Here is a 27,687-nt window from a genome sequence, read left to right on the forward strand (position 1 = left end):
TTGGCATTAAATTAACACTGCGTCTTATATAGAGTTAACTTCCAAAAACTCAAAATCACAACTTTACCGTCGAATAATATGTGAAAAATAATTTTAAACTGAATTAATAAAATTAATGAGCAAAAATTCAGTGAAACGTGGCAACATTTGTATTTATTCAAATTCAATGTCATTTCGTGCGGAATTTTAAAAATTACCAAATAAAAGCTTCAGATAAATTGATTTTTTCCAATTTTTAATTTCATCAAATCGAAAATATAATTATTTCCAAAATCGTTAAAAATGTTGATTTTATATTTTAAAAAAATAAAAAATAATAATTAAAAATTAAAATAAATAATATAATAAAAGGATTGAATTAACCTTATTTTTATTATATTTTTATGAATATATATGAGTATAAAATTCAAATTTTAGAGAATGTAAACTTAATTTTTAATATGAATTAAAATTTGTAAATTTTAAACAAACCTAGGGTCACAGACTGACCCCATATGTGTTCTCAAAGGGTTAATTTTAATTTAGTTAATTATTATTTGACTTCATTTTAATATAAATAGTGAATTTAATTAACTACGCAATATTCATTTTAATAGTTTTTATAATTATTTTTACTGTAACCATTTTTTTTTTAATAGTTTTTATTTATAAAAATGAAAAATCTCTAATCTATATATTAGCATCTCGTCAAGGTTCATAATCAGATTGACATGTAAAATATTTATACCCGTGTCTCTTTATGTATATACTTTGAGGTATATACAAAACATTTTGTTTCCGTATTGTTATCGAGAGTAAAATCCACTTGTACCACACAGGTAAGCGAATATAATAATAGAAAAATGACAACTTGCTGGCGACACCCTTTTGGTTGGAGAGCCCCTTGAGTCTAATTACTTTTGGGAACACAAAACTGATTCCAGACGGTATGCTTCATGAGTCTACTTTGTGATTCACTACTGTACACTAATATCCACATTTTTATGTCTTTCCTAATTGCATTATGCCAAAGAAACTTTTTTTTTTCTTTTTTCTTCTCTTACAATAATATACAATATATACATATACAAACTAAATTACTAGTGTCATTTAAAATTAATTATAAAATCTTAAATAGTAGAGATGAGATAAAAATTATAAATATACTTAAAATTCAACTGTCGTCGTTTTTTTCTCATTTGTCTTCATAAAACTATTCTATTAGGTTTTAAAATTATTCTATTAGATTCTCTTATGAGCTAGAAAATAATTTTTTTAAAATAGACGTCTTTTGTTATCTGTCTTAGTTTTACATTATTTTGAAATTTTTAAAGTATTATTTTAAATTATTATATATTATTATTTATAGGTATTATATTATAAATAGGATATGCATTTATAAGATTATAAACTATAAATAAATAATATAAAAAATATAATAAATATTATACTATTATAATAATATTATATTACTGTTATTATTATTATAATATTATACAGTGAATGTTGTTGACCTTATTGTTAAAATTAAGATAATATTATTATTAAAATAATTAATAATAATGTTAAAATAAATATTGTAATATTTATTTTTTCTATTTTTATTATATTTATTATTAGATTATTTATTAAAAGCATCTATTTATTTGTACAATTTAAGTATAATACATAACAAGTGTAGATGCTCTGATAAGATTCACTTTTAACTTTTATCTTAAATACGTCAGTATATCTCAAAATCTTCAACGTGTATTTAACAAAATAAATGTGTAAAGTCATTATTTTTATGAGTTTCATCTTTATTAAAGTAACGTATATTCATTATACTCTTCTGCTCTAAAATTTCCATACAATTACAAAATTGTAATTTTAAAGTTAAAAAGAGAGATAACAAATCTGTACAATCAAATAGTTATTTATAAGATTCATGTACAGTCGAACCTGTCGGAATGCAACTATATTTAAAAAAATTTTATATTCTAAAAAATGTTTAAAAAAAATTATTCTCACTTATAGTTATATTATAAGAATCATTTCAATTCAATTATTATTTTTAAGAATTTTTAACTAAGATTCTTCTTTAAATCAATTATTTTTAATAATTTTCGAAAAAGTTCTTTGCAAATTTTCAAATCCATTTGTTTATAAATATTCAATTTTACGAAATTTCAATTATTCGTAAATTCTTCAATTAAAATATATAAATATATATACATTAGAGAATAAAAACTTCGAATTAAATGTTTCTTAAAATTCAATTCTCATGAAGAATTTTATCAACAAATTTTTCTTGAATTCAATTACTTTCAAACTAATCTAAATGAAATTCCCAAAAAGAATTCAAGTATTTTCAAAAATTTTAATTAAAAAAAAATTAATTAATAAAAAAAAAATTTTAATAAAATTCTTATCAAGAATTCAATTTTATTTTCAAAAATAATAAAATTATTTGCCGAAATTTAATCATAGGTAAATGAAATACCTCAAAAAAATTTAATTATTTTTCAAAATTCAATTATTTCTTTTAATATTCAATTATTATCTAAAATTTTAACTGAAATTCATTTTTATGAAATGAAAATCAATTTTTATTAGAAAATTGTATACGAGAATTCAATTATTGAAATAAAAAAATAAATAATTAATTGAATAATTGAATTTTTTATTAAATTCAATTACCATAAAAAAATTTATCAAAATAATTTCTAAATAATTGAATTGTTTTGACGAATTTTAATAAAATTTTTAAGAATAATTACATTTTTCGAAAAATTCGATAAAAATTGTATTAAAAATAATTGAAATTCAGCGATGAGTTTTATTATTTGTGAAAATAATTGAATCCCTAAGAATTAAGAATTTAAAAATTTTTTAATGAATTTCTGTGATGAAGAATTTTATTATACTTTTGAAAATAATTGAATTCCACAGAATTGTTAAAACTTTGAAAGATTCAGATTTTCAAAGATTTTAAAATTAAAGTCATATAAAGAATTTTGTAAATAAATTTTTGAATAATTAAATTCTTTTGACGAATCTTAATAACATTTCTTAAGAATAATTACGTTTTTTGAGGAATTCGATTAAAATTGTACTGAAAATAATTGAAATTAATTAATAATTCAAAATAATCGTATTTCTATAACAAAATTGATTAGTTTAAAGAAAAATCGAATTCTTGTGATTAATATTATTATTTATGAAAATAATTGAATTTTGCAAAGAATTTTATTAAAATGTCTCAAAATAATGGAATTTTCGGGAATAATTTTGTAATTTATCTTTATAATAATTGAATTCCTGAAGAAAATTTTATTATTTATGAATATAATTGAATCCTAGTTGCAAAGAATTTTATTAAAATTTTCAAAAATAATTGAATTTCTATAAAAAATTTTTTTTTAATAATTGAATTCTTTATAAGAATTTTATAAACATTGTTTTAGGTAATTAATTTTTTTGAAATATAATAATTCTTATGAACATTTTACTTTTAATAATTGAAATTCCTGCAATGAATTTTAATATTTATAAAAATAATTAAATTCCTAAAAAGAATTTTAATTATTTACGAAAATAATTGAATCCGTGTTAAAAATTTTATACTTTATGAAAATAATTATTGAATGATTGCGAAGAAATGTATAAAAAATTTATAAAGAATTGAACTTCTCTGAAATTTTTATTATTTTATGAAAATAATTTAATGTTTGCGTAGAAATTGTATTAAAATTTCTTTTAATTAATTGAATTCTTTTAAAAAATGTTATCAAATTTTTTTTTTTTTTTTTTTTTTTTTTTTTTTTATTATTATAAATTGATATTGAAAATCATTAAATTGAGGAAAATTTTTGAAAATAATTAAAATTTTGATATTGTATTAAAATTTTTGCGAAATTAATTGAATTGCGAAGAAGAATTTTATTATTTATAAAGATTATTGAAAGTTTGACGAGAATTCAAAAAAAAAATTTTGAACATAATTGAATTTCTGCAATTATTGTTTTCTTTTATTGTAATAAAATTTTTAAAAAAATCGAGTTGCATTCCGACAGGTTTCATGGAATGATTTCGAAAAAAGCAATGTCAACGACGCAGAGCAATTGAAAAGAAATGCAAAAGAAAAAAAAAAAAAAAAAAACATAGCGTGTTTTTCTTGATTGAAAATAATCTTAGCGATGCTATTGACATGCAATAAATATAAAAATATATTCTAATTACTATATAATAAGTAACAAAGAGTTAGGAAACTTGATCTAAATAACTAAAACGTAGCGTAAGTTTAAGAAGAAAAAATGTATAGCTACATCTAATAAAATGATGTTTTAATAGCAGATTTAATAGTAAGAAGTAATACATTCAATTGAGAAATAATGTCCCATTTTGTCGAGTTGTATTGCATGGAAAAACTTTTAGTCTATACATTGACAACCTTGGAATCACTATACTGACATATTTGTCAAACTGGTTTAAATTCTGAAAAAGTGGAAAATTACATAACTGAAGATAATTAAGTTTCTGGTTTTCTTTTTGTCTCAATTTCTTCTTTCAACTTTAGCGCTTTTCTTTGTTTTCATTCAACGGGGTGGAAATTTAAAAAAAAAAAAAAAAAAAAAAAAAAATTTTATAAATTTTTTTAGATTATAGAGATGTTTATTTAATTAATAGAGAATTTATTATTCTTATTATTTATTATTAATAATTAAAGAAAGTATCAAAAAAAGACAAAAAAAATAAATAAATTTTTTTTTCGTAAAAAAAAAAAATTTATTTATTTTTCTTTGTCTTTTTTTGATACTTTCTCATTTAGAGATTTTTTTATTTTTTGTATCTACGATTTTTTTTTTTAAATAATAATTATTTAGGTATACAAAAATAACAAATTTCGAATCGATTCTTTTTTTTTTTTTGAAAATAAGGAATTGGACATCACGTAAAAAATAATTCAACTTAATGTCAGGAAATAAAAATATACTTATTCGTACAAAAAAGTAGTTTGGGTTTCATTTTTCGAATTAATTTGCCATGCAAGGCATTTATACCGCATTACAAAAGCAATTCAATGCCATGTAAAGTAGTTTATACTCAAAAATATACCGTTCTATGTTCTAGTTTTTTCTTGTCACGTTTTACAGGACATTTTGTATTTGTTATACATTTTAACCATTTTTTTAACCATTTCTAACATATTTTTGAAAAATTCTTTCCATTTCTATTTTTTTTTTTTTTTAACTATTAGAAAAATTCAGTTAATAATTTAAAACAATATTCACTCAAATTCATATTTAATGGAAGTTTAACGCATATAATTTGACTGCTTCGGCTTCGGTAAATTTTAAAGACGAAGGTGCCGCAAATTGACTTTTTACAAAAAAGCTAGTATATTATTAAAAGTTGTTATAAAATCATTATACCATTATTTTTTAATCATTTATTAAATTTTAATTTTCAATGACGCATTCTTTCTTTCTTTCACATTATTTTTTTTTTAATTTCAAATTTTTAATTTCAATAAGTTACTTAATTTTTTTCCGTAATAATGCAAAATTAAATAATTTTAATTCATATTAAAAATTAATTTTACATTCTCTAAAATTTTAATTTCAGAATATGAAATAATTGAAATAAATAAATTTTATATTCATATTTTCATAAAAAAATAGTAAATGATAAAAATAAGGTTAATTTCATATTTTTACTATAATACTTATTTTTTTTAATTTATTTTTTGTATTTTAAATATAAAATCAACATTTAACGATTTTGGAAATAATTATATTTCCCCTTTGGTGAAAAAATCAATTTATCTAAAGCTTAAAATTCGGCACGAAATGACATATGGAATTCGAAAAAATGCAATGTTGCCACGTTTCACTGAATTTTTGCTTATTAATTTTATTATTTCAGTTTAAAATATTATTTTTCACATATTATTCGACGGTAAAGTTGTGATTTTCAAAAATTTTGACATCATTTTGGAGATTTAATTTTTCAATAATTGATATTATTTTAAATATATTTTTACTGTAAGTCTTAAAAAATACCAAATTTATGGGATTTGGAAGTTTTAAAAAACATTTAACATTGAACATTTAATTAAACTCTTCCGAAAAATTAATATTGTTAGTGAAAAGTATGAAAAATTTGAATTTTCAAAGATTTTAATTTAAAACATTTTGAAAATTTAATTATTTCTAAAAATTCAGGCTATAATTATTCTTTTAATGTTAAATAATTATCTAAAATTTTAAAATTTATTTTCAAATCAATTTTTATTAGAAAATTCTGCAAGAATTCAATTACCTACTTAAATACAAAAATAAATAATTTATTAAATAACTGAATGTTTTTTAAAAATATATAATTCTCATAAAGAATTTTATTAAAAACTTTTTGAAAGTTAAATTCTCTGGACGAATTTTAATAACATTTTTAAGAATAATTACATTTTTCGAGGAAATTCCTAAAAAGAATTTTATTATTTATAAAAATTATGGAATCCATGTAAAATTTTTTATAATTTATTTATGAAAATAATTGAATTATTGAGTGAAGAATTTTATAAAAAATTTGAATTGAATTTCTGTGAAATTTTTATTATATTTATGAAAATAATTTAATGTTTGGGTAGAATTTTATTAAAAATGTTTGAAAATAATTGGATTCTTGCAAAGAATTTTACTATTTATAAATATAATTGAATTTATTGTTTCGAAAAATTTACTAAAATTTAAAAAAATAATTTAATTTTTTTAAAAAAATATTAAAAATTTTTTAATAATTGATTTTTTTTTTTTGAAATTGTTTTGAATATAATTGAATTTTTGATAAGAATTCTACTATTTATAAATGTAATAATTGAATTATTTGAAGGAATTATTAAAATTTTTAAAATTAATTGAATTTTTTCTCGAAAAATATTATTAAAAATTTTTTAAAAATTGAATATTATCATGAAATGTTGTTAAAATTTTAGAAAATAATTGAATTTTTTCTCGTAAAATATTATTAAAATTGAAAAAAAATTGAATTCTTTCATAAAATTATTAAAATTTTTGTAAGAATAATTGAATTTTTGGAAAAAGTTTTACTATTTAGAAATAAAATTAAATTGTTTCAAGGGATCTATTAAAATTTTAGAAAATAATTGAATGCTTTTGAAATATTTTATAATAACAAATTTTAAAAAATTGAGTTCTTTCGTGAAATTTTTTTGAAAATAATTGAATTTTTGCAAAGAATTTTACTAGTTATAAATAAAATTGAATTATTTTGAACAATTTCTAAAATTTTAGAAAATAATTGAATTTTTTCGAAAAATATTTTAAAAATTAAGAATAAAATTGAATTCTTTCATGAAATTTTATTAAAACTATGTACCTACCTATTAAAAATAATTGAATTATTTCCCAAGGATTTATTAAAATTTTTGTAATTCGTTCGTGAAATTTTATATTAAAATTTTGTTTAAAAATAATTGAATTTTGGCAATGAATTTTACTATTTATTAATATAATTGAAATTTTTTTGAAAAATTTATTGAAACTTTAGAAAATAATTGAAATTTTTTCGAAGAATTTATAAAAATTTTAGAAAATAATTGAATTCTATTAAATTTTTTTAAAAAACTAATTCAATTTTCGCAAAGAATTTTACTATTTATAAATATAATTGATTTGTTTTGAACAATTTATGAAAATTTGAGAAAATAATTGGATTTTTTCGAAAAAAGTATTTTAAAAATTAAGAAAAAAAATTGAATTCTTTCATGAAATTTTATTAAATCTGTATTAAAAATAATTGAATTTTTTCGAAGAATTTATAAAAATTTTAGAAAATAATTGAATTCAATTGAATTTAAAAAAAAAAATAATTGAATTTTTTCAAAGATTTTATTAAAATTTTAGAAAATAATTGAATTCTGTTGAATTTAAAAAAAAAATAATTGAATTTTGGCAAAAAATTTTACCATTTATAAAAATAATTGAATTCTTCCGAAGAAAATCTTATTATTTATGAACATAATTGAATTCTTGTGAAGAATTTTATTAAAATTTTAAAATTTATAAACAAGAATAATTAATTAGAAAATCAGTTAATAATTGAATTTTTTTTAAAGTAAAGTTTGAATCAGAAATTATTTAAAAATTCAGATTTGATAATAAAAAATTTTGTATAATTTGCATAATAATAATTGTTTTGAAGGATAATTAAAATTTTAGAAAATAATTGAATTTTTTGGAAAATTATTTTAAAAATTAAAACAAAATTGAATTCTTGTGAAGAATTTTATTAAAATTTTTGAAATTCATAAACAAGAATAATTAATTAGAAAATCAGTTGTTAATTGAATTTTTTTAAAAGTTTGAATCTTTTATTCAAAAATTCATATTTGATAATAAAAAATGTTGTCATTTGCATAATAATTTAATAGTTTATGAGGCAAAAAAAATAGTCACAAAAATTCAGAATTTTCCTATAAATTCTAAAAATTTAATTTCCTTCCAGTATAATATTCTTTAAAAAAAAATCCCTGACTTTTTTCTGATTTTCCTGACCTGTGGCAACTATAAAAATGATTAAAATCCTTATTTGTTTAAATGTCAAAACGAATCCACACTTTCTACTTGGTAGAATATTATTAATTCAGTTTTTGAATGTCCGAAGTAAATTTTAACTATTTAAAAAAAAAAAAAAAAAAAAGTTTATAAAAATTATTCTAGACATTATAAGTATTACTAAACTGAAATGCGCAATAATTTCTACCATTAGATTAAAATCATTATAAAATTCAATTATCAAAGGACAGTAAAATAATTTATGTGTTTATGCCTCTATTACTCCTCGCGTTGCATTCATTTCTGTATATGTCCACAATATAACCACAACATCATCAACAACGAAATCAAATTTCCCCAACATTGTAATAGACAAACCAGGACCGTTTGAAATTTTGATCAGGTTCTAGGTCACAGACCAGAGAAAATGTGATGAGAATTGAAACTGCTTTGAGGTGGGAAGAGAATGTGAATAGTAGGGGATACGTGAAGACCTTTTTCCAGTCTCTAAACTCTTGTGTTGTTAAAGTTAACGCGAGTGCATCCGATATGCTACTTTGCGCGCGGTATCTTCAATAAAATAGTAGTATAGTGAATGTGAAATTCCAAAAGAAAAGGGAAAATTTTTTTTTATCTATTTTTTAAAAGTGAAATTTTTTTTTTTACAATTTTATAATTCTGTTTTGAATGTTATAAATGTCATTTAGTTAATTTTTTTTTTTTTACTTTTTTCTTGTATCTCACAGGACGAGATGGTGTTACAGTTAAGTTTCGATGTCTATTTCTAATTTCTTGAGTTTCTCTCTATTGTTGAGATCCTAAATAAACAGCGTCTACTGCACGAGAAAGTGATCCTTACAATTCACCATTTTTTTCTTTCTTTCGAATTTTTTTTTTTTATCTTTCTGTCAATTAGATGTAGTTGAAGAAAAGTAAACAAACTGAAGAAAAAGGGTGTGTGTGTGTTTACTTCACCTGATAGGATCTAGTCAATTTTTCAAAAGCAAAAATGGAAAATACTTTTCAAAATTCGTGTACTTTTTTTTTTTACTTTTAGCGGATTATAGAACAAGTTCTCTCAATTTTTTTTAATTCATTACAAAATCTTTGGGAAAATTCTATTATTTTTTAAAATATTCAATGGAATTCAATTAAATTCTAAAAGTTTAATAAATTCTTCGAAAAAATTCAATTATTTTTAATAATAAATAAATTATTTTTAAAATTGTTAACTTCTTTCACCTTTAATATTTTTAATACCTACACAGTTTTTTAATAAAGTTTCATGAAAGAATTCAATTTTTTTCTTTAATTCGTTATCAAAAAAATTCATTAAAATTCAATTATTTTCTAAAATCTCAAAAATCCTGCAAAACAATTTAGTTATATTTATAAAAAATAATAAAATTATTTGCGAAAATTCAATTATATTAACAAAAAAAAAAAAATTAACAAAAGAATTCAATTTTTTTCTTAATTCGTTATAAAGAAAATTAAATAGAATTCAATTATATTTTCTAAAATTTTAATAAATTCTTCGAAAAAAATTTAAATTATATTAATAAATAGTAAAATTCTTTGCAAAAATTCAATTTTCTTTAATAGAGTTTTAAAAAAATTTCATGAAAGAATTCAATTTTTTTCTTTAATTCGTTATCAAAAAACTTCAATAGAATTCAATTATTTTCTAAAATTTTGATAAATTTTTCAAAAAAATTTCAATTTTATTAATAAATAGTAAAATTCTTTGCAAAAACTCAATTATTTTTAATACAGTTTTAATAAAATTTCATGAAAGAATTCAATTTTTTTTTAATTTTTAAAATAATTTTCCAAATAATTCAATTATTTTCTAAAATTTTAATTATCCTTCAAAACAATTATTATTATGCAAATTACAAAATTTTTTATTATCAAATCTGAATTTTTAAATAATTTCGGATTCAAACTTTACTTTAAAAAAAAAATTCAATTATTAACTGATTTTCTAATTAATTATTCTTGTTTATAAATTTCAAAAATTTTAATAAAATTCTTCCCAAGAATTCAATTATTTTCATAAATAATCACATATTCTTCGGAAAAATTCAATTATTTTTATAAGTAGTAACATTTTTTGCCGAAATTAAATTATTTTTAAACAAAAGTTTTAATATAAAATTTCACGAACGAATAAAATTATTTTCTAAAATTTTAATAAATCTTTGGGAAAAAATTCAATTATTTTTAATACAATTTTAATAAAATTTCATGAAAGAATTCAAATTTTTTCTTAATTTTTAAAATATTTTTCCAAAATTTCAATTATTTAATAAAATTTTAAAATAAATTCTTCAAAACAATTCAATTATATTATAATAAATAGTAAAATTCTTTGCAAAAATTCAATTATTTTCAAAAAAAATTTCACAAAAGAATTCAATTTTTTTAATTCATTATAAAATCTTTGCAAAAATTCAATTATTTTTAATAAGGTTTAATAAAATTTGATGAAAGAATTCAATTTTTTTTGAATTTTTAAAATATTTTTCGAAAAAAATTCAAACATTTTTAAAAATTTTAATTAATCTTTCAAAACAATTCAATTATATTTATAAATAAAGTAAACTTCTTTACAAAAATTCCATTATTTACAAAAAAAATTTCACGGAAGAATTCAATTTTTTTAATTCATTATAAAATCTTTGCAAAAATTCAATTATTTTTTTTTAAATTCAAGAGAATTCAATTATTTTAGCTAAAATTTTAATAAATTTTACGAAAAAATTCAATTATTTTCTAAAATTTCAATAAATCCTGCAAAACAATTGAATTATATTTATAAATAATAAAATTCTTTGACATAATTCAATTATTTTGAAATAAATTTTAATATAAAATTTCACGAACAAATACAATTATTTTCTAAAAATTTAATAAATTCTTTGCAAAAATTCAATTATTTTTAAATTTTTAATACAGTTTTAATAAAATTTCATGAAAGAATTCAATTTTTTTCTTAATTTTTTAAATATTTTTCGAAAAATTCAATTATTATCTAAAATTTTAATAAAATTCAATAATTAAATTTTAATTTCAATTATTAACGAAAACGATTATTTTAAAAACTTAAAAGAAATTCTTCATAAAATTCAATTATTATTTTCAAAAATTTGAATAAAAAATTATTAAAGAAACTCCATTATTAAAAAAAAATCAAAGAAATGCTTCAAAAAGAATTTAATTAGAATTTTCAAATATTTTAACAAAATTCTTCGCGAGAATTCAATTATTTTCTTAAATGATAAAATTCTTTGAAGTAATTCGCAATTATTATCAAATTTTTTGATAAATTTCTTTGCAACAATTAATGATTAATGATTTTAATTAATGATTTTCAACACATTCATTTTAAAATTGAAAATATTTGAAAAGAAAAATTATTAAAAAAGTTATAAGAAACAAATAACAATTAACATCAAACAACTATGTTGTAACTATTATTAATATTTTTATTTTTATTTTTACTATCATAACTTTTTTATTTTCAACATATTGCCTTACGAAATCGATAGGTACTAAAAGTTAGAATGTAATATAAATAATTTTAGTATAATTTATAATGCGCTATTAATATTAATACATATTGCATATTTTGAAAATTAACGTCTGAATGAGAAAAAAAATTAACATTTTAATTAAAAAATACTTAGCAAAATGTTAATTTTAATTTTTTGTAATTAAATTTATTTGATTTATGCGTATATAGAAAGTTAAGAAAAAAAAGATTTAAAATATCTGCTCAGTTACTGCATGTATGTTGCTTAAAAATTTTTTTTTTTTTTTTTTAAATTATTGGCATATAAAGAATATGTTTAACTTATTGTGGTTGATGTTGCTTGTTGTGGAATGATGAAAAAAGTACAAAGAAGAAAACAAACTAATTGTAGGAAGCAATCACGACAACACTATGATCGACAATGAAATAAGAAAACCGCTTCAAATAAATGAGCCGCACTCGCTTGCTCACTTACAGAGGTGAAATGCTTCGTTAAAAAACTCAATAGACGCGTTTTTAAGCATTTTTATGGCTGTAAAGTTATACTTATTTTAATTAAGATTGTCCTTTTTTTGTTTATGGTTTTTTTCTTTAAGAAATCGGTTATTTGAGGCAGTTATAATTTTTTTAAGTGCTGGTACAATAACAATATTACAGTATTTATTTATTTTCGATTTTAAATTTAAGAAAATAAAAAAATATCAATTTTTTTTTTATTTATTTAAATTTAAAATCGAGATCTCTTAAAATCGAAAATAAATATTTATTTAATGAAAATTCAGACGTTTGCAAACTTTGGTGTAACCTAACCTAACTTTCTCAGTCTCTTCTTATTTTTACCAATAATGAGCCTTTCTTTTAACTTTTCGTCACTTTTCGTTGTTGCCAAGTTTGTGATCTTTTTTTTTTATAAAATTTTTTTATCACTGGCGACAATTTCCAAATTAATGTCACATTGGAAAAAATAATTATTTTTTTAACAAACGTCTTGCAAGCGTCGCGTCGTTCAAGAAACAAAGGGGAAGACAGGGGAAGAACTTTTGTAGTACAGGGTGGGGAAGTCACGCATAATTTAAATTAGGGTGCTTTTACAATAACTTTTTTTCAATCAATACGAACTGATACGAATTGAATCTCTGACAAAATGATGCGCGCATATTGAACTATTTTATTTTAAATAATGCCTACGAAAAATCGTTAATAATAAATAATAATTGATAACAATTTTAATTTAAAACATTTTTTTTATTTTAATTATTTTTGACTTTAAAAAAAAATTTTATTTTTTTTTTTAATTTTTGTTAATTTTAAATTATTTCTAAACTGTTCTGTAAAATTTACGGTTCTTCTAACTTCCCAAACAATGAAACTCAAAAACTATTCTATTTTTTAATTTTTATACACAGAAAATATAAATATAAGCGAGTAAAAAATGAAAATTTCTTTATAAAAAGAAATTTTCATTTTCAAAAAAAGTTTTTTTTTAAAAAAAAATTTAAAAAAAAAAAAATTTTTTTTTTTAATTTAATTAAAATTTTTTTTATTGAATACGATTTTAGAATGTAAATAAAAGGCATTTGAAAAAATTCTCTTAAGAATTGTCATACTATAATAAAAATACATATACAATGGTCATTTGTGCTTCGTTAATCTTTGTTTTTTTTTTTTTTTTTTACTTTTCATCGTAAATTTTTTACAACAATGAAAATATAAATATATATATACACGAACAGAATAAAATTAACTCTAACGCACATATTGAGATTGTGCGGTACACTTGAAAACTCCAAACACTTTCTCCTCATAATTATTGAATGATTACAGTTTGAGAAATGAAAAATTTATAACGCGCGCATAAAGAATGTATGCCAAGGTAAAAATAATTGTGAGATGAAAATTTTTCTTCACTTCCCGTCTATTCTTAAAAAAAAAAAAAAAAAAATTTTTAAAATGATTTTTCTGTAAAAAAAGTTAATTTTAAATTTACCATATATATCACTTTTTTGTTTTTTTTCCCAAGTTTTGTATATTTAGTGAATCGTAAATAAATTCATATTCAGGGAAAGTTTATTGGAAAATGCAAATATTGGGAAAAATGAGAAAGAAAAAACGAAAGTTGTATGAGAAATAAAATGAAAATAAATATAAAATTACAGCCAAGTGTATGCATATAAAATTAATAAATATTTACAAAAACTATACATAAATAATAAAATTTCTATACTTATCTAAAAATTAAATAAAAATTCTATCTAAAAAATAAAAAAAGGTAAAAAAATTTTTTTTTTAATACAATTTACAGAAATAAAAATTAAATAATAAATTAGAAAATAAGGTGGAATAAAAAACGGTGTAATTGGGAAAAAAACAAATAAAATAGTAAGTAGGATAAACGTGATTTTAAAAAAATACAGGTCAAATATTTCTAGGAAATAAAATTTGCGAAACGATCCTCGAATAATATGTGTATTCAGAAATCAGAACCGTTAGAAAGACAAGGAATTCGATCTGGTGGGCCATTGATGCATAAAATTTTAATTCCTAATTAATATATGCGGCCGAAAAAAAGTTTAGAAATTTTGTAAATTATAAGACACTGTGTTCAAAACACGATAAGACAGGAAAATTATTTTCTAATAAAATAATAATTATAAAAATAAAAAAATAAATAAAAAAAAATTGTAAAATAATAATAATAAAAGTAAGAAAAATAAAGTAGTGAAATTAATAATATTAATAAATAGTGAAAATAAAATAAAATAGTAACAATGTTATAATTTTTAATATGAATTTCAAACATGGGCCGACCTTGACAATAAGGGCCAACCTTGACTACATTTTTTTTAAATCCTTACCACTTTTTTCATTTTAAAACTATTATAAACTAATCAATTTATTATGTTCCTGACTTTTTTCCTCATTTTCATCAAAAATATTTACTTCTTTCTTATCCTTGCTAATAAATTCAATTCCTGCAACGAATTTTATTATTCATGAAAGAATTATATTTATAAAAAAAAAATTTAATTTTTGCGAAGAATTTTATAAAAAATTTTAAATAATCGACTTCTTTTGACTAATTTTATGCAAATTCTAATTTAAATAATTTAATTCCTGAGAAATTTTTTTTATTCATGAAAAAAATTTATTTCTTACGATGATTGTTACAAATTTTTTTTTTAAATAATTGAATTCCTAAAAGGCATTTTATTATTTATGAAAATAATTGAATTCATGCGAAAGATTTTATTAGAATTTTTTTTAAATAATTTAATTTGTATGAAAAAATTTATTACTTTTAAAAATAATTGAATTCTTGTTGTGAATATTGTCAATTTATAAAAATAATTGAATTTTGCAAAGAATTTTATTAAAATGCCTCAAAATAATTGAATTTTCGGAAATAATTTTATTATATATTTATCTTTAATAATTGAATTCTTGCGAAGAATTATTTATGTAAATAATTGAATTATAGAGAATAATTGAATTATTTAAAAAAAAAAAAAAAAAATGAATTAAAATTATATTTAAAATAATTGATTTCTTTCGAACAATTTTATAAAAATATTTGAAAATAATTGGATTCCTGTGAAAAATTCTAATATTTTTGTAAATAATTGAATAGTGGCTAAAAATTTTGTTAAGATTTTAAAAAATAATTGAATTTTTGAGAAGAATTTTATTATTTATGAAAATAATTGAATTATTGCAAAAAATTTTATTAAAATATATGTTTAAAAAGAATTGAATTCCTGTGCAAAAATTCTAATATTTTTGTAAATAATTAAATTCTTCTAAAGAATTTAAAAAAAAACATTTTTTTTAAATAATTGATTTTTTCGAGGAATTGAAATGAAATTTTTAAGAATAATTACATTTTTTTTTATCAATTCCTGTAAAATTGTATTAAAAATAATTGAAATCCTGCGATGAATTTTATTATTTATGCGAAAATAATTGAATAGTTGTAAAGAATTTTATTAAAATTTTTCAAAATAATTGAATTCCTGAAAATAATTTTATTATTTATGAAAATAATTGAATTATTGCAAAAAATTTTATTAAAATGCCTCAAAATAATTGAATTTTCGGAAATAATTTTGTTTTCTATGAAAATAATTGAATTTTCGGAAATAATTTTGTTTTTTATGAAAATAATTGAATTTTCGGAAATAATTTTGTTTTTTATGAAAATAATTGAATTTTCGGAAATAATTTTGTTTTTTATGAAAATAATTGAATTTTCGGAAATAATTTTATTTTTTATGAAAATAATTGAATTTTCGGAAATAATTTTATTTTTTATGAAAATAATTGAATTTTCGGAAATAATTTTGTTTTTTTATGAAAATAATTGAATTTTTGTGAATTATATTATTAAAATTTTTTTTTTTTTGGAAATAATTGAATTTTCAAGAATATAATTGAATTATAAAGAATAATTTTATTAAAATCTGAAAGAATAATTGAATTATTTCAAAAAAAAAATTTAATTAAAATTATATTTAAAATACTTGATTTCTTTCGAACAATTTTATTAAAACATTTAAAAATAATTGAATTCTTGTAAAAAAAAATTCTATTTTTTTTGTAAATAATTGAATAGTGGCTAAAAATTTTGTTAAAAATTTTTTTAAAAAATTGATTTTTTGAGAAGAATTTTATTATTTATAAAAAAAATTGAATTATTTCGAAAAATTTTATTAAAATGTTCAAAAAGAATTGAATTTCTGTGAGAAAAATTTTGTTATTTTCGAAAATAATTGAATTCTTCCGAAGAATTTTATAAACATTGTTTTAAATAATTAATTTTTTTGGAAATCTAAAAAAAGTACGCAAACAGTAACACAACGTAAAAAAAGTAGTAAATAGTAGGTTTTAGTATAGATGAGTGCGAAGCCTGATAGATAAGTCAAAAAGTGGGCCGACCTTGACTATGTCCCTCTATATGATTGAAATTTTAAACTCTATTTTTCAATAACGTTATATATAGTTAATTAATAATATTGTTAATATGTTAAAAAATAATTTTATGTGTATTGTTAATTTAACTCTAGGCTAAAGCTTCTTTTAAGAATCAATAAAGTGGGAGCTAGAGCGTTATGCAGCGAAGCAATTAGCTCGATTAGAGATGTTAGCGATGTGCAAGAAGTGAATCACATAAGGCCTTACGAGGAAATTCCAGGCCCAAAACCAATTCCAATTTTGGGTAATACTTGGCGAATGTTTCCTGTTATTGGCCAGTACACAATTTCTGACACTGCTCGAATAACTCAAATTTTTTACCAAGAATACGGTAAGTTTTTTTTTTTTTTTTTTTTTTTTTTTAAATAAAAATCATTACGTCAATTTTTTACTTTCAACTTTTGTTCTCTCACATTGCATTACATGCAATGTAGAAAAACAAAAATTGAAACTAAAAAATTTAAAATTTTAAAAATTTAAAAAAAAAAAATTTTTTTTTTAAATATTTAATAAAATTAAAATTGACGTAATGATTTTGAAAGAAGTAGTATATGTAGTATGACATTCGCCAATGTATAAAAAATTATTATTCATTTTTAAAATTTTTGAAATCAAGGTAAAATTGTGAGATTAACTGGTTTAATTGGACGACCTGATCTTCTGTTCGTCTACGATGCCGACGAGATTGAAAAAATTTATCGTCAAGAGGGACCAACGCCATTTCGACCTTCGATGCCGTGCCTGGTGAAATACAAGGGGAAAGTGAGAAAAGAATTTTTCGGCGAATTGCCCGGTGTCGTTGGCGTGTAAGTATTTCCATAAATTTGATATATTTTCAAGGCTACCCATCCCAATGCCAATTAACCTCAATTTGCTTAACCCTGTACTCTTTATTTTTCATTATACACACCGCGAAATGCATTTATCACGTTTATATAGGGTTAATGAAGCCGAATCTAAAGTCCATTTTAACCCCATCACTTCAGGGTTTTGAAATAACATAAAAAAACCAAAATTTAACCCCAAAATTTAAAAAAAAAAAAAAAAAAAAAAATTTTTTTTTGTTTTTAAAAACAAAAATTCTGATCTCTATATAACTGCTTTATGCGTTTTTATCTCAAAACTTTTATAATTATTTTATAATTTTATAAATTTAAACTAAACACAGAAACTTTTAATTAAGTTAAAAGCAATACAAACATAACCTTAAAATATTTTTCAGTAAAAGGCTTATCGGTCGTGTTTTTTTTAAAAATGTAAAAAAATTTTTTTTTTTTTAAAATTAGTTTTACATTTTTTAAAAAATGAATTTCGGTCGTGTTTTTTTTTAAATGTGAAAATTCATTTTTTAAAAAAAATTTTCATTACTGTGTCAAAAAAACAATTTTTTTTTTAATTTTTTAAAAAATGAAATTTTACATTTTTTCAAAAATAAATTTTTACCTCTTTTTAAAAAAACACGACCGATAAGCCTTTTACTCAAAAATATTTAATTAATAAACGGTCACTAAATTCAATATTGAATATTTTACTTCTTAGGTTACCTTTCATTGAAGTGCATCACAAATATATAGTTAAGAAAAATTAAAAAAAAAAAAAAAAAAAAAAATGTGCGGTTGACGATTTTATTTCTCATTAAAGTATATAAATATTTGCGGGAATGACTTGTTGACAGTGAAAATAGAAATAGAAAAAAATTAATTACATAATAAAAGTATAGTATCGGATTGAACCGCAATGTGTTTCAATAGTAGTTTGTCAAGTGCGGCGAACCAGTTTAAGATAAGGGTTACATACATTGATTTAAATGCAAATTTGTCTTCAAGATAAGACTGTATATACATTTTGATTGATCAATTTAAGAATTTATAAAATCAAACACTAAAAATTTTATAATAATTATAATACATAAAAAAAAAAAAATTTTAATTTAAAAATTTTTAAAAATATTTTTTTCATTATTTATTTATTTCATATGTATACGGGTATGAATAACCTTTCGTACAAAAGTACTGGAATATTGCTTAAATTAAAAAAATAAAAAAATTATATTTAAAAAATTTATTTAAATTTAAAAAAAATAAAAAAAAAACGAAATTAAATACCTAAAAATAGGGGGGTTGGCGGTGCCCCTAGTAAATATATAAATAAATTTATATTCACATCTGATGAATAGATGAGCGGTTGCACTTGAATGTTGCATACTCTCACGTATGTTATACACAAATAGAGCCTTGATGACGCGACGCATAAATTATGCAAAAGAGAAATATTGACTACTACTCCTTTCCCATTCGAATGAAATTTGTCTCCCTCATCGCTGCGTACGGTATTTAACATCTTTTTAATGAATAAATTACAACAGCTCGACTATAATATTTACATTTTAATCGCAAACTTTTTCATAATATTTGTCTACTTAGTTTAATAATCAACTTCATTCACGTTTATTTACGACACACTATAGTATACACTATGCATATAAAATTGTGCAGGAAAACATTATTGTTAAAGCAAAAAAAAAGGAATGAAATTCTTCCTTCTGAGTGCAGAAAAAAAAATAAAAAAGAATAAAAAAAAATTTTTTTTTAAATGAAAATAAAAAACAAAAAAAAAATAAAAAAAAATAAAAAACAAAAAAAAATAAAAAAATAATAATTTTTCGTTGCACAAAGTAAATAAATAGTTCAAATAAAACAAAAAATACAAATAATTTTAGTAATAAAAAATAAAATAAAATCGAAAAATAATAATGTATAAAAATTCTCAATTTATTAAAACAATAAAAAGTCATGAGTTTTTTTTAATTTTGCACGATAAAAGTAAAAATAATTTTAGTGATAGTCAAAAATGACCAAAAATTAAATAAATCGAAAAATATAATGTATAAAAATTCCATTTATTAAAAAAATAAAAATTCATGAGTTTTTTTTTAACTTTTAGCAGGATAAAATATTTGGTGTGAGTGAGGAATTTTAATATTTGTCCTAATTTTGAAAAAACAATTTTTAATGTTTTGTAAATTTATATTTGCATTTATGAATATTTATTTTTTTTTCAAAAAAAAATTAATTGTTTAATAAAAATGTTTAAAAATTGTTTTAAAAAAATAAATTGTTATTTATTATTATTTATTTTTTGCCACATTGTTATTTACTAAAATTGATTTTGGCGAAAAGAAACTATTGCCAAATTTTTGCAGAAAAAATAACATTTTGTTTTATAAAATTTTCCGTTTCTAATTTTTTATTAATTTAATTATTTTTTAAATATTTTTGGCAGCGATTCTAAACACTCTTAACTCTTCTTTTTATTTTAATAAATGAACATTTTACTTTAATGAATATTTGATTTTTCAAAATTCTGATTTTTAAGTAAAATAAAAAAAATACGTTATTTTTCATCGTGTGAAAATAGTTTCAAAAAAAAAAAATTTTTAATTTTAATGTTTTCAGTCATGGCGAACCTTGGAGGGAATTTCGATCAAGAGTCCAAAAACCAATTCTTCAGCCACAAACTGTCAGAAAATATATTACGCCTATTGAAGTTGTGACGAACGATTTTATCGAGAGGTAAAGATAATTTTGTTTTTTTTGAAATTTCCATTTTATTTGTGACTAATATGATAATTATTGTTTTCAAAATTTCAATTCTTTCCGAAATTCACATATATTTAGAATAACAAAATAAATAATGTCAATTTAAGAAGATTCGTCAGTTTTCACATGGAATTTCCAAAATTTATATGGATGTAGTACATATGTATATGGGTAATTCCACGTGAAATGTTTCTATGACACTTTAAAATCAGTTAAACATATTTTTTTCTCTAGTTCTTTGTAGGAAAATATTAAATACGTATATATTTTTTTACAACTTTTAAATAATGTAAAAAAAATTATTTTTTAATATTTTTAATTAAAAAAAATTATTTTTTTATAAAAAAATTTAATATATTTTTAATTTGAACGTGATTAATTTAAATTTTTTTCTTTATTTATTTTTATATCTGATAATGTAGAGAAAATGTTCCTAAAAGTCTCGAGATGGGCCGATTGAGTTTAAGGAGTTAAAATTTTTTTTTCAAAATTCACTTGCAAGTTGCTCGTGAGCTTAAATTTTTTTTTATTTCTAAATTAACTCTGTAACAATGTTAAAAATTTTGTATTTAAAAATTCTTTTAAATATTTCTTTATTTAAAATTGTTTTTTTACCTGTTTTAATATTTTATATTTAAAATTGTATTTGAAAAAAATTATTTAATGTTTCAAAATTATAAAGTAAAGATTATTAAAAAATTGAAGATGTAAGTAAAAAGTTGTTAATATGCATATTTTTCAAAAAAAAAAAAAAAAAATACATATTAAGATGTATTAAAAGAAAATTTTAATTTCCAATATAGAATTAACGAGATAAAGGACGAGAACAACGAGGTGCCGGCAGATTTTGAAAATGAAATTCATAAATGGGCTCTTGAATGTGAGTAATACAGGAAATTTCTAAATGAAATGTGCTCATAATATTATGAAATTTTTTTCTATATTCTGGAAATACCAGAATGATCATTATCCAAGAGGTTACAATTTACCATCCCCATAGATTTAACACTAGATTCTTAAAAATTTACATTTTTTCTATTAAAAAAAAAAAAAAAAAAAAAAAAAAAAAAAAAAAAGTATTACTATTAGTTTGCCATTATAATTATCATAATTGTAATCATTATTATATTTTTCTATTATGTATTATTTGATATTATATTTATTAATATTTATTAATATTTTTATTATTTTTATTATTATTATTATTATTATTATTATTATTTTTATTATTATTATTATTTACCATTTTTATTATTAGTAATATTATTAAAAGAATAACAATTAAAAATTGTTAAAACATGTTATGGAAGTGAAAAATATTCCTAACGTTAAGTTTTTCCAGAAAGGGTCGATTCAGTTTGACCCAAAATGGAAATAAAATTAAGAAAAAATTTAGTAAAAAAAAAAATTTTTTTTACTTTTATTTTACAGGTATTGGAAGAGTTGCTTTAGATGTGAGACTTGGATGTTTAGGCAAAGATTTAACGCCCGATTCTGAACCGCAGAAAATTATAAATGGTGCTAAATTTGCTCTGCGAAATGTGGCCACTTTGGAATTAAAAGCTCCTTATTGGCGGTACATTCCCACTCCCCTTTGGACACGTTACGTTCGAAATATGGATTATTTCGTCGAGTAAGTTAGAATTTATTTTTTTGGGAAAATAAAATTTGTTCAGAACCGTATTTTTTAGTTTTAGAAAAAAATATTTAGTTTATTAAAAAAAAAACTACTTTTACCATTTGGTTTATCTATTCTTTGTATTTTTTATTTTCTTATTATTAATTAATTTTTTTTATTTGTTTATTATTTTTTTATTATTCTTTTTGTTATTTTCTTCTTTTTTTTGTTATTATCTGTTTTTATTTATTTTTTTACTATTTTGTTCAAAATATTTATTTTTAATATTTATTTTTATTAATTATTTATTTTATTTATTCTTTGTACTTGTATTTTTTATTTTATTTTGAATTATTTAATTTAATAAATTTTGCATTAATCATGTAAATTTGCCAAAAGTTGACTTGAGAAAAAAATGAATATTTTTATTTTAGAGTTTGCATGAAATATATAGACGCTGCAGTGGAGAGATTGAGGAAAAAGAAATCAGTCAGCGAATCAGAATTGTCTCTTGTCGAGAGGATTCTCGCTAAGGAATCAGATCCAAAAATTGCCTACGTACTGGCTTTAGATTTAATTTTAGTTGGAATTGATACGGTAAGACTAATTTATTAGTATAATAAATTAGAATTAGTAAATTTTGAATTAGTAAATTTTAAGTTAGTAAATTTTACTAATAAATAGTAATTTCTAGTAATTAATTAGTAAAATAATTTAGAATTAGTAAATTTTGGAATTACTAATTTTTTCAAAAGCAAAAAATCAATCACTAATTCAAATTAATAAACATTTTTACTAATTTTACTAATATAGAAATTTCTACTAATTTATTAGTAAAATTTACTAATTTAAAAGCAAGAGAGTCAGTCATTAATTCAAGTTAGTGAACATTTTACTAATTTAAATAAAAATTAGTAATTAAATAAAAATAAGTAAATAAATTTTAATAATTTAGACAGAATTATGAATTATTAGTTACTTTATTAATTTTCCCTTTTTTTAATTCAAAATACACGGAAAGATTTCAATGGCTGTTTGCTCGATTCTTTATCAACTCGCAACGAGACCCGAGGAGCAGGAGAAAATTTATCGGGAATTAGTGGAAATATTGCCCGATCCATCGGTGCCACTTACATCCAAGCATTTGGATCAAATTGTTTATATGAAAGGATTCATTCGAGAAGTATTTAGGTAAATTTAACATTTTATTCATGAAATTTAATTAAATTTAAATTAAATTGGAAAAAATATGCACACAAGAGAAAAATGAATAAATATTCATTTTTTTCTTGTGTGTATATTTTTTCAAATGGGTTAATCCCTTAAAATTCTAAATCTTATTCGTCAACATTTTCCCATCGAACGCTAATGTGAATGCACCTTAACCATTGTCTGATTGGTCGAAAATTGGCGCCGTTTTTTAAAAATCATTTACCATTTAATTTAATTATCTGGATATTTTGATTATTTGTAAATATTTAATTTCTCAAGTTTTCTTTTAATCTTTAAATTAAAAATTAAAATTTGTAAAATTTATCTGTTGAATAAACTGTGACAATCACATAATTAATTTTTCTTTACATTTTTTGTCCATAGAATGTACTCGACAGTAATTGGGAATGGAAGAACAATGCAACAAGACACGGTTATCTGTGGATACAAAGTTCCAAAGGGGGTAAAAAAACTTTTTAAAAAAAGTATTAAAAATATTAAATAAGTAAAACTTATTTTTTAACTAAGTTAAAATTTATTTATAATTTTTTTTAACTTAGTAATTATTATCACACTATTTTATTAAACAAACAAGTGTTTTTGAGGGTTTTAATTTGTATTTTTATCTTTCTGTATTTTCTATTTTATTTTTTGTATTTTTTATATATATTTCATTATTACTATATAATTTGATTTCTTATTCGTTTCATTTATTTTTTAAAATTATTTATTGTTTATAGATATAAATTGTAATATTTTTATTTGTTATTTTTTGTTTTCTGAAGTTATTTTTGTATAGTAAAGTTATTTTTGTTATTCTTTATTTATTTTGTAACCTGAAGTTATTTTTTGTTTTCAAAGTTTTTTTGTATTCTTTAGTTATTTTTGTAACCTGAAGTTACTTTTTGTTTTCTTTAGTTAATTTTTGTTATACTTTAGTTATTTTTGTATTTTGAAGATATTTTTTTTATTCTTTAGTTATTTTTGTAACCTGAAGTTATTTTTTGTTTTCTGAAGTTATTTTTGTATAGTAAAGTTATTTTTGTTATTCTTTACTTATTTTGTAACCTGAAGTTATTTTTTGTTTTCTTTAGTTAATTTTTGTTATTCTTTACCTAGTTATTTTTGTATTTTAAAGTTATTTTTTTATTCTTTAGTTATTTTTGTATTCTTTAGTTATTTTTAGTTTTCTTTAGTTAATTTTTGTTATTCTTTAGTTATTTTTAGTTTTCTTTAGTTATTTTTTGTTTTCTTTAGTTAATTTTTGTTATTCTTTACCTATTTATTTTTGTATTTTAAAGTTATTTTTTTATTCTTTAGTTATTTTTGTATTCTTTAGTTAATTTTTGTTAATCTTTAGTTATTTTTGTATAGTAGAGTTATTTTTGTTATTCTTTAGTTATTTTTGTAACCTGAAGTTATTTTCTGTTTTCTTTAGTAATTTTTGTATTTTGTAGTTATTTTTTGATTTTTTCATCTATGTTCTATTTACCATTTATTTTATGTATTCTTTTTATTTTTTGTTTCTTTTATTTATTTTTTTATTTTTGTATTTTGTAGTTATTTTTTGTATTCTTCAGTTATTTTTTGTTATTCCTTAGTTATTTTTGCATTCTTTAGTTAGTTTTGTATTCTTTAGTTTTTTTGTGTTAATATTTAGTTATTTTAGTATTTTGAAGTTATTTTTGTATTCTTTAGTTTTTTTGTGTTAATATTTAGTTATTTTAGTATTTTGAAGTTATTTTTGTATTCTTTAGTTTCTTTGTGTTAATATTTAGTTATTTTTTTATTTTTGAAGTTATTTTTGTTATTCTTTAGTTATTTTTGAATTTTTAAGTTATTTTTTTTATTCTTTAGTTATTTTTTTATTCGTTAGTTATTTTTTTTAAACCGTAGTTATTTTTGTAGTTTGTACTTATTATTGTATTCTTTAGTTATTTTTGTATTCTTTACTTTTTTGTGTTAATCTTTAGTTATTTTTGTATTTCGAAGTTATTTTTGTTATTCTTTAGTTATTTTTGTATTTTTTAGTTATTTTTGTATTCTAAAGTTATTTTTTATATTCTTTAGTTAATTTTTATTATTCTTTAGTTATTTTTTGTATTCTTTAATTATTTTTGTATCCTTTAGTTATTTTTGTATTCTGAAATTATTTTTTGTATTCCTTAGTTAGTTTTTGTTATTCTTTAGTTAGTTTTTTATTCTTCAGTTATTTTTTGTATTCTCTATTATTTATATTTTCTATATTTTTACTTAATTTTTTTCTTTATTCCTTTTTATTTTTTGTATTTTTCCTTATTCTTTTCGAGTTTAGTTTCTCGTTATATATAATGTTTGTGAATATAATATTATATCTATGACTATAATTTTGGTCTCTCCATTAATAGGTTCAAGTTGTATTCCCGACACTTGTGACCGGAAACATGGACGAGTACGTTGATGACGCAAAGTCTTTTAAGCCATCAAGATGGCTCAAAGAGGAATCGCATAAAAAATTACATTCCTTCGCGTCACTGCCTTACGGTCACGGAGCACGCATGTGTTTGGGCCGAAGATTTGCTGACCTCGAAATTCAAGTTCTTCTCGCCAAGGTAATTTTCCCAATTTTCCTCAATTATCAGAAAAAAAAAAATTTTATCAAAACCATTTTTCAAGTTTTTTCAAATTTTATATTTTTCATCCTAAGGGACCAAAAATGAAACCATAAATTAATTTTTGTTGATTCAAATAAAGTTTGTTTCGTCCAAATAAATAAATAAAAAAAAATTGTTGTTTAAACTAAAATTATAGTTTAGTAAACTCTGTGACAAATACACATTTTATTTGTCTTAAATAAACTATTTTTGGATCAAATAAAAATAAAATTTGGTTCAATAAATATTTAAAAATAAATAAAATTAAAATTTCTTAAATTTTAAATTGATTTCAGCTGATACGTTCCTATAAATTGGAGTACCATCACGAGCCACTCAAGTACAAAGTAACCTTCATGTACGCGCCCGACGGAGATCTCAAGTTCAACGTTATAAAAAGATAATAATAACAATAATTATTGTTAAATATAAAAAAAATTTTCAACCTACAAGCAGTATTTTGGGGAAAGAAAAATATTGCTCACTTCATGTCGGGAAAATAAAGTGAAAAAAAAGAAAATACAATTGAAAATTAGAACAAAAATTTTCTAAAACAATTGATTTTACATACTTCTAAGTTTCGAATGATTTAAATTATTACCATTTCGAAAGGGAGTATATTAAAGTAATTATATCAAAAATTCCAAATTTTATTTATGCGAAAATTAATTTATTCAACAAATTGTCGAAAAACATAGAAAATTGTCATTTCTATTATTATTTTTCAATATATTGTATAAATTTAAATTAAATAAATAAATGATATTTAATTGTGATTTTTTTTTATAAATAAAGAAATTGTAATTCTTCGAAATTCAATTATTTTGAAAATTTTTAATAAAATGCTTGGCAAAATTTCAATTATTTTCAAAAATTTTCCTCAATTTAATGATTGTTTAATATCTATGATTTTAATTAATAAAATTTACCAAAAGAATTCAATTATTTAAAAACAAATATAAAAGAAACATTTAATTATTTTCATAAATAATTAAATTTTCACGGGAATTTAATAATTTCTTTTTTATAAATTTCTTCGCAAAAAATTCTGTTATCTTCATAAATGATAAAATTCTTTTTAAAAATTCAATTATTTTCATAATTAATAATAAAACTCATTTCAATTATTTTTAATAAAATTTTTATCGAATTTCAGAAGAAATGTAATTATTTTTTATTATTTTTTTTAAATTCCTCAAAACAATTCAATTATTTAAAAAATTTTTGATAAAATTCTTTATTATGGTATTCAATTTTTAAATAAATTCTTTATTTTTATATTTAAATAATAATTGAATTGTCGTAGAATATTTTCTAATAAATATGGATTTAAACATGAATTTTAGATAATAATAATTGAATATTAAAATTATTATAGCGTGAATTTTTAGAAATAATTGAATTTTGAAAAGATTTCATATTAAAATCTTTGAAAATTTTAAGTTTTCATCAATTCTGTAGAAGGATTAATTTTTTTGAAAAAGTTTTTTTTAATTTTATTTGAAATTATTTTTTTTTGAAGTTTTTTTTCTAATATTTAATTAATGAAATTTGCGAATTGTAATTAAAATTTTGAAAAATT

At 19.5% G+C, this 27,687-nt stretch overlaps 1 protein-coding gene across 2 annotated transcripts; it reads left to right on the forward strand.

Annotated features, from left to right (window-relative positions):
- Positions 1-9,020: 9,020 nt before the first annotated feature.
- Positions 9,021-26,793, forward strand: LOC122505195 (probable cytochrome P450 301a1, mitochondrial). 2 transcript variants are annotated; one of them, XM_043616678.1, is made up of 11 exons: positions 9,021-9,300; positions 17,136-17,374; positions 17,660-17,849; positions 20,499-20,615; positions 21,446-21,522; positions 22,074-22,275; positions 22,695-22,857; positions 23,282-23,451; positions 23,857-23,935; positions 25,860-26,063; positions 26,402-26,793. In XM_043616678.1, the coding sequence occupies exons 1-11, from the start codon at positions 9,290-9,292 to the stop codon at positions 26,507-26,509; spliced, it is 1,560 nt and encodes a 519-aa protein (XP_043472613.1). In that variant the 5' UTR covers positions 9,021-9,289; the 3' UTR covers positions 26,510-26,793. The 2 variants fall into 2 exon arrangements, with proteins under 2 accessions (XP_043472613.1, XP_043472614.1); XM_043616679.1 differs by lacking the exon at positions 9,021-9,300 and adding an exon at positions 9,356-9,491.
- Positions 26,794-27,687: the final 894 nt, after the last annotated feature.

The sequence above is a fragment of the Leptopilina heterotoma genome, unplaced genomic scaffold, assembly GCF_015476425.1.
Source record: "Leptopilina heterotoma isolate Lh14 unplaced genomic scaffold, ASM1547642v1 Lhet_350, whole genome shotgun sequence".
Classification (NCBI taxonomy): Eukaryota; Metazoa; Arthropoda; class Insecta; order Hymenoptera; family Figitidae; genus Leptopilina; species Leptopilina heterotoma.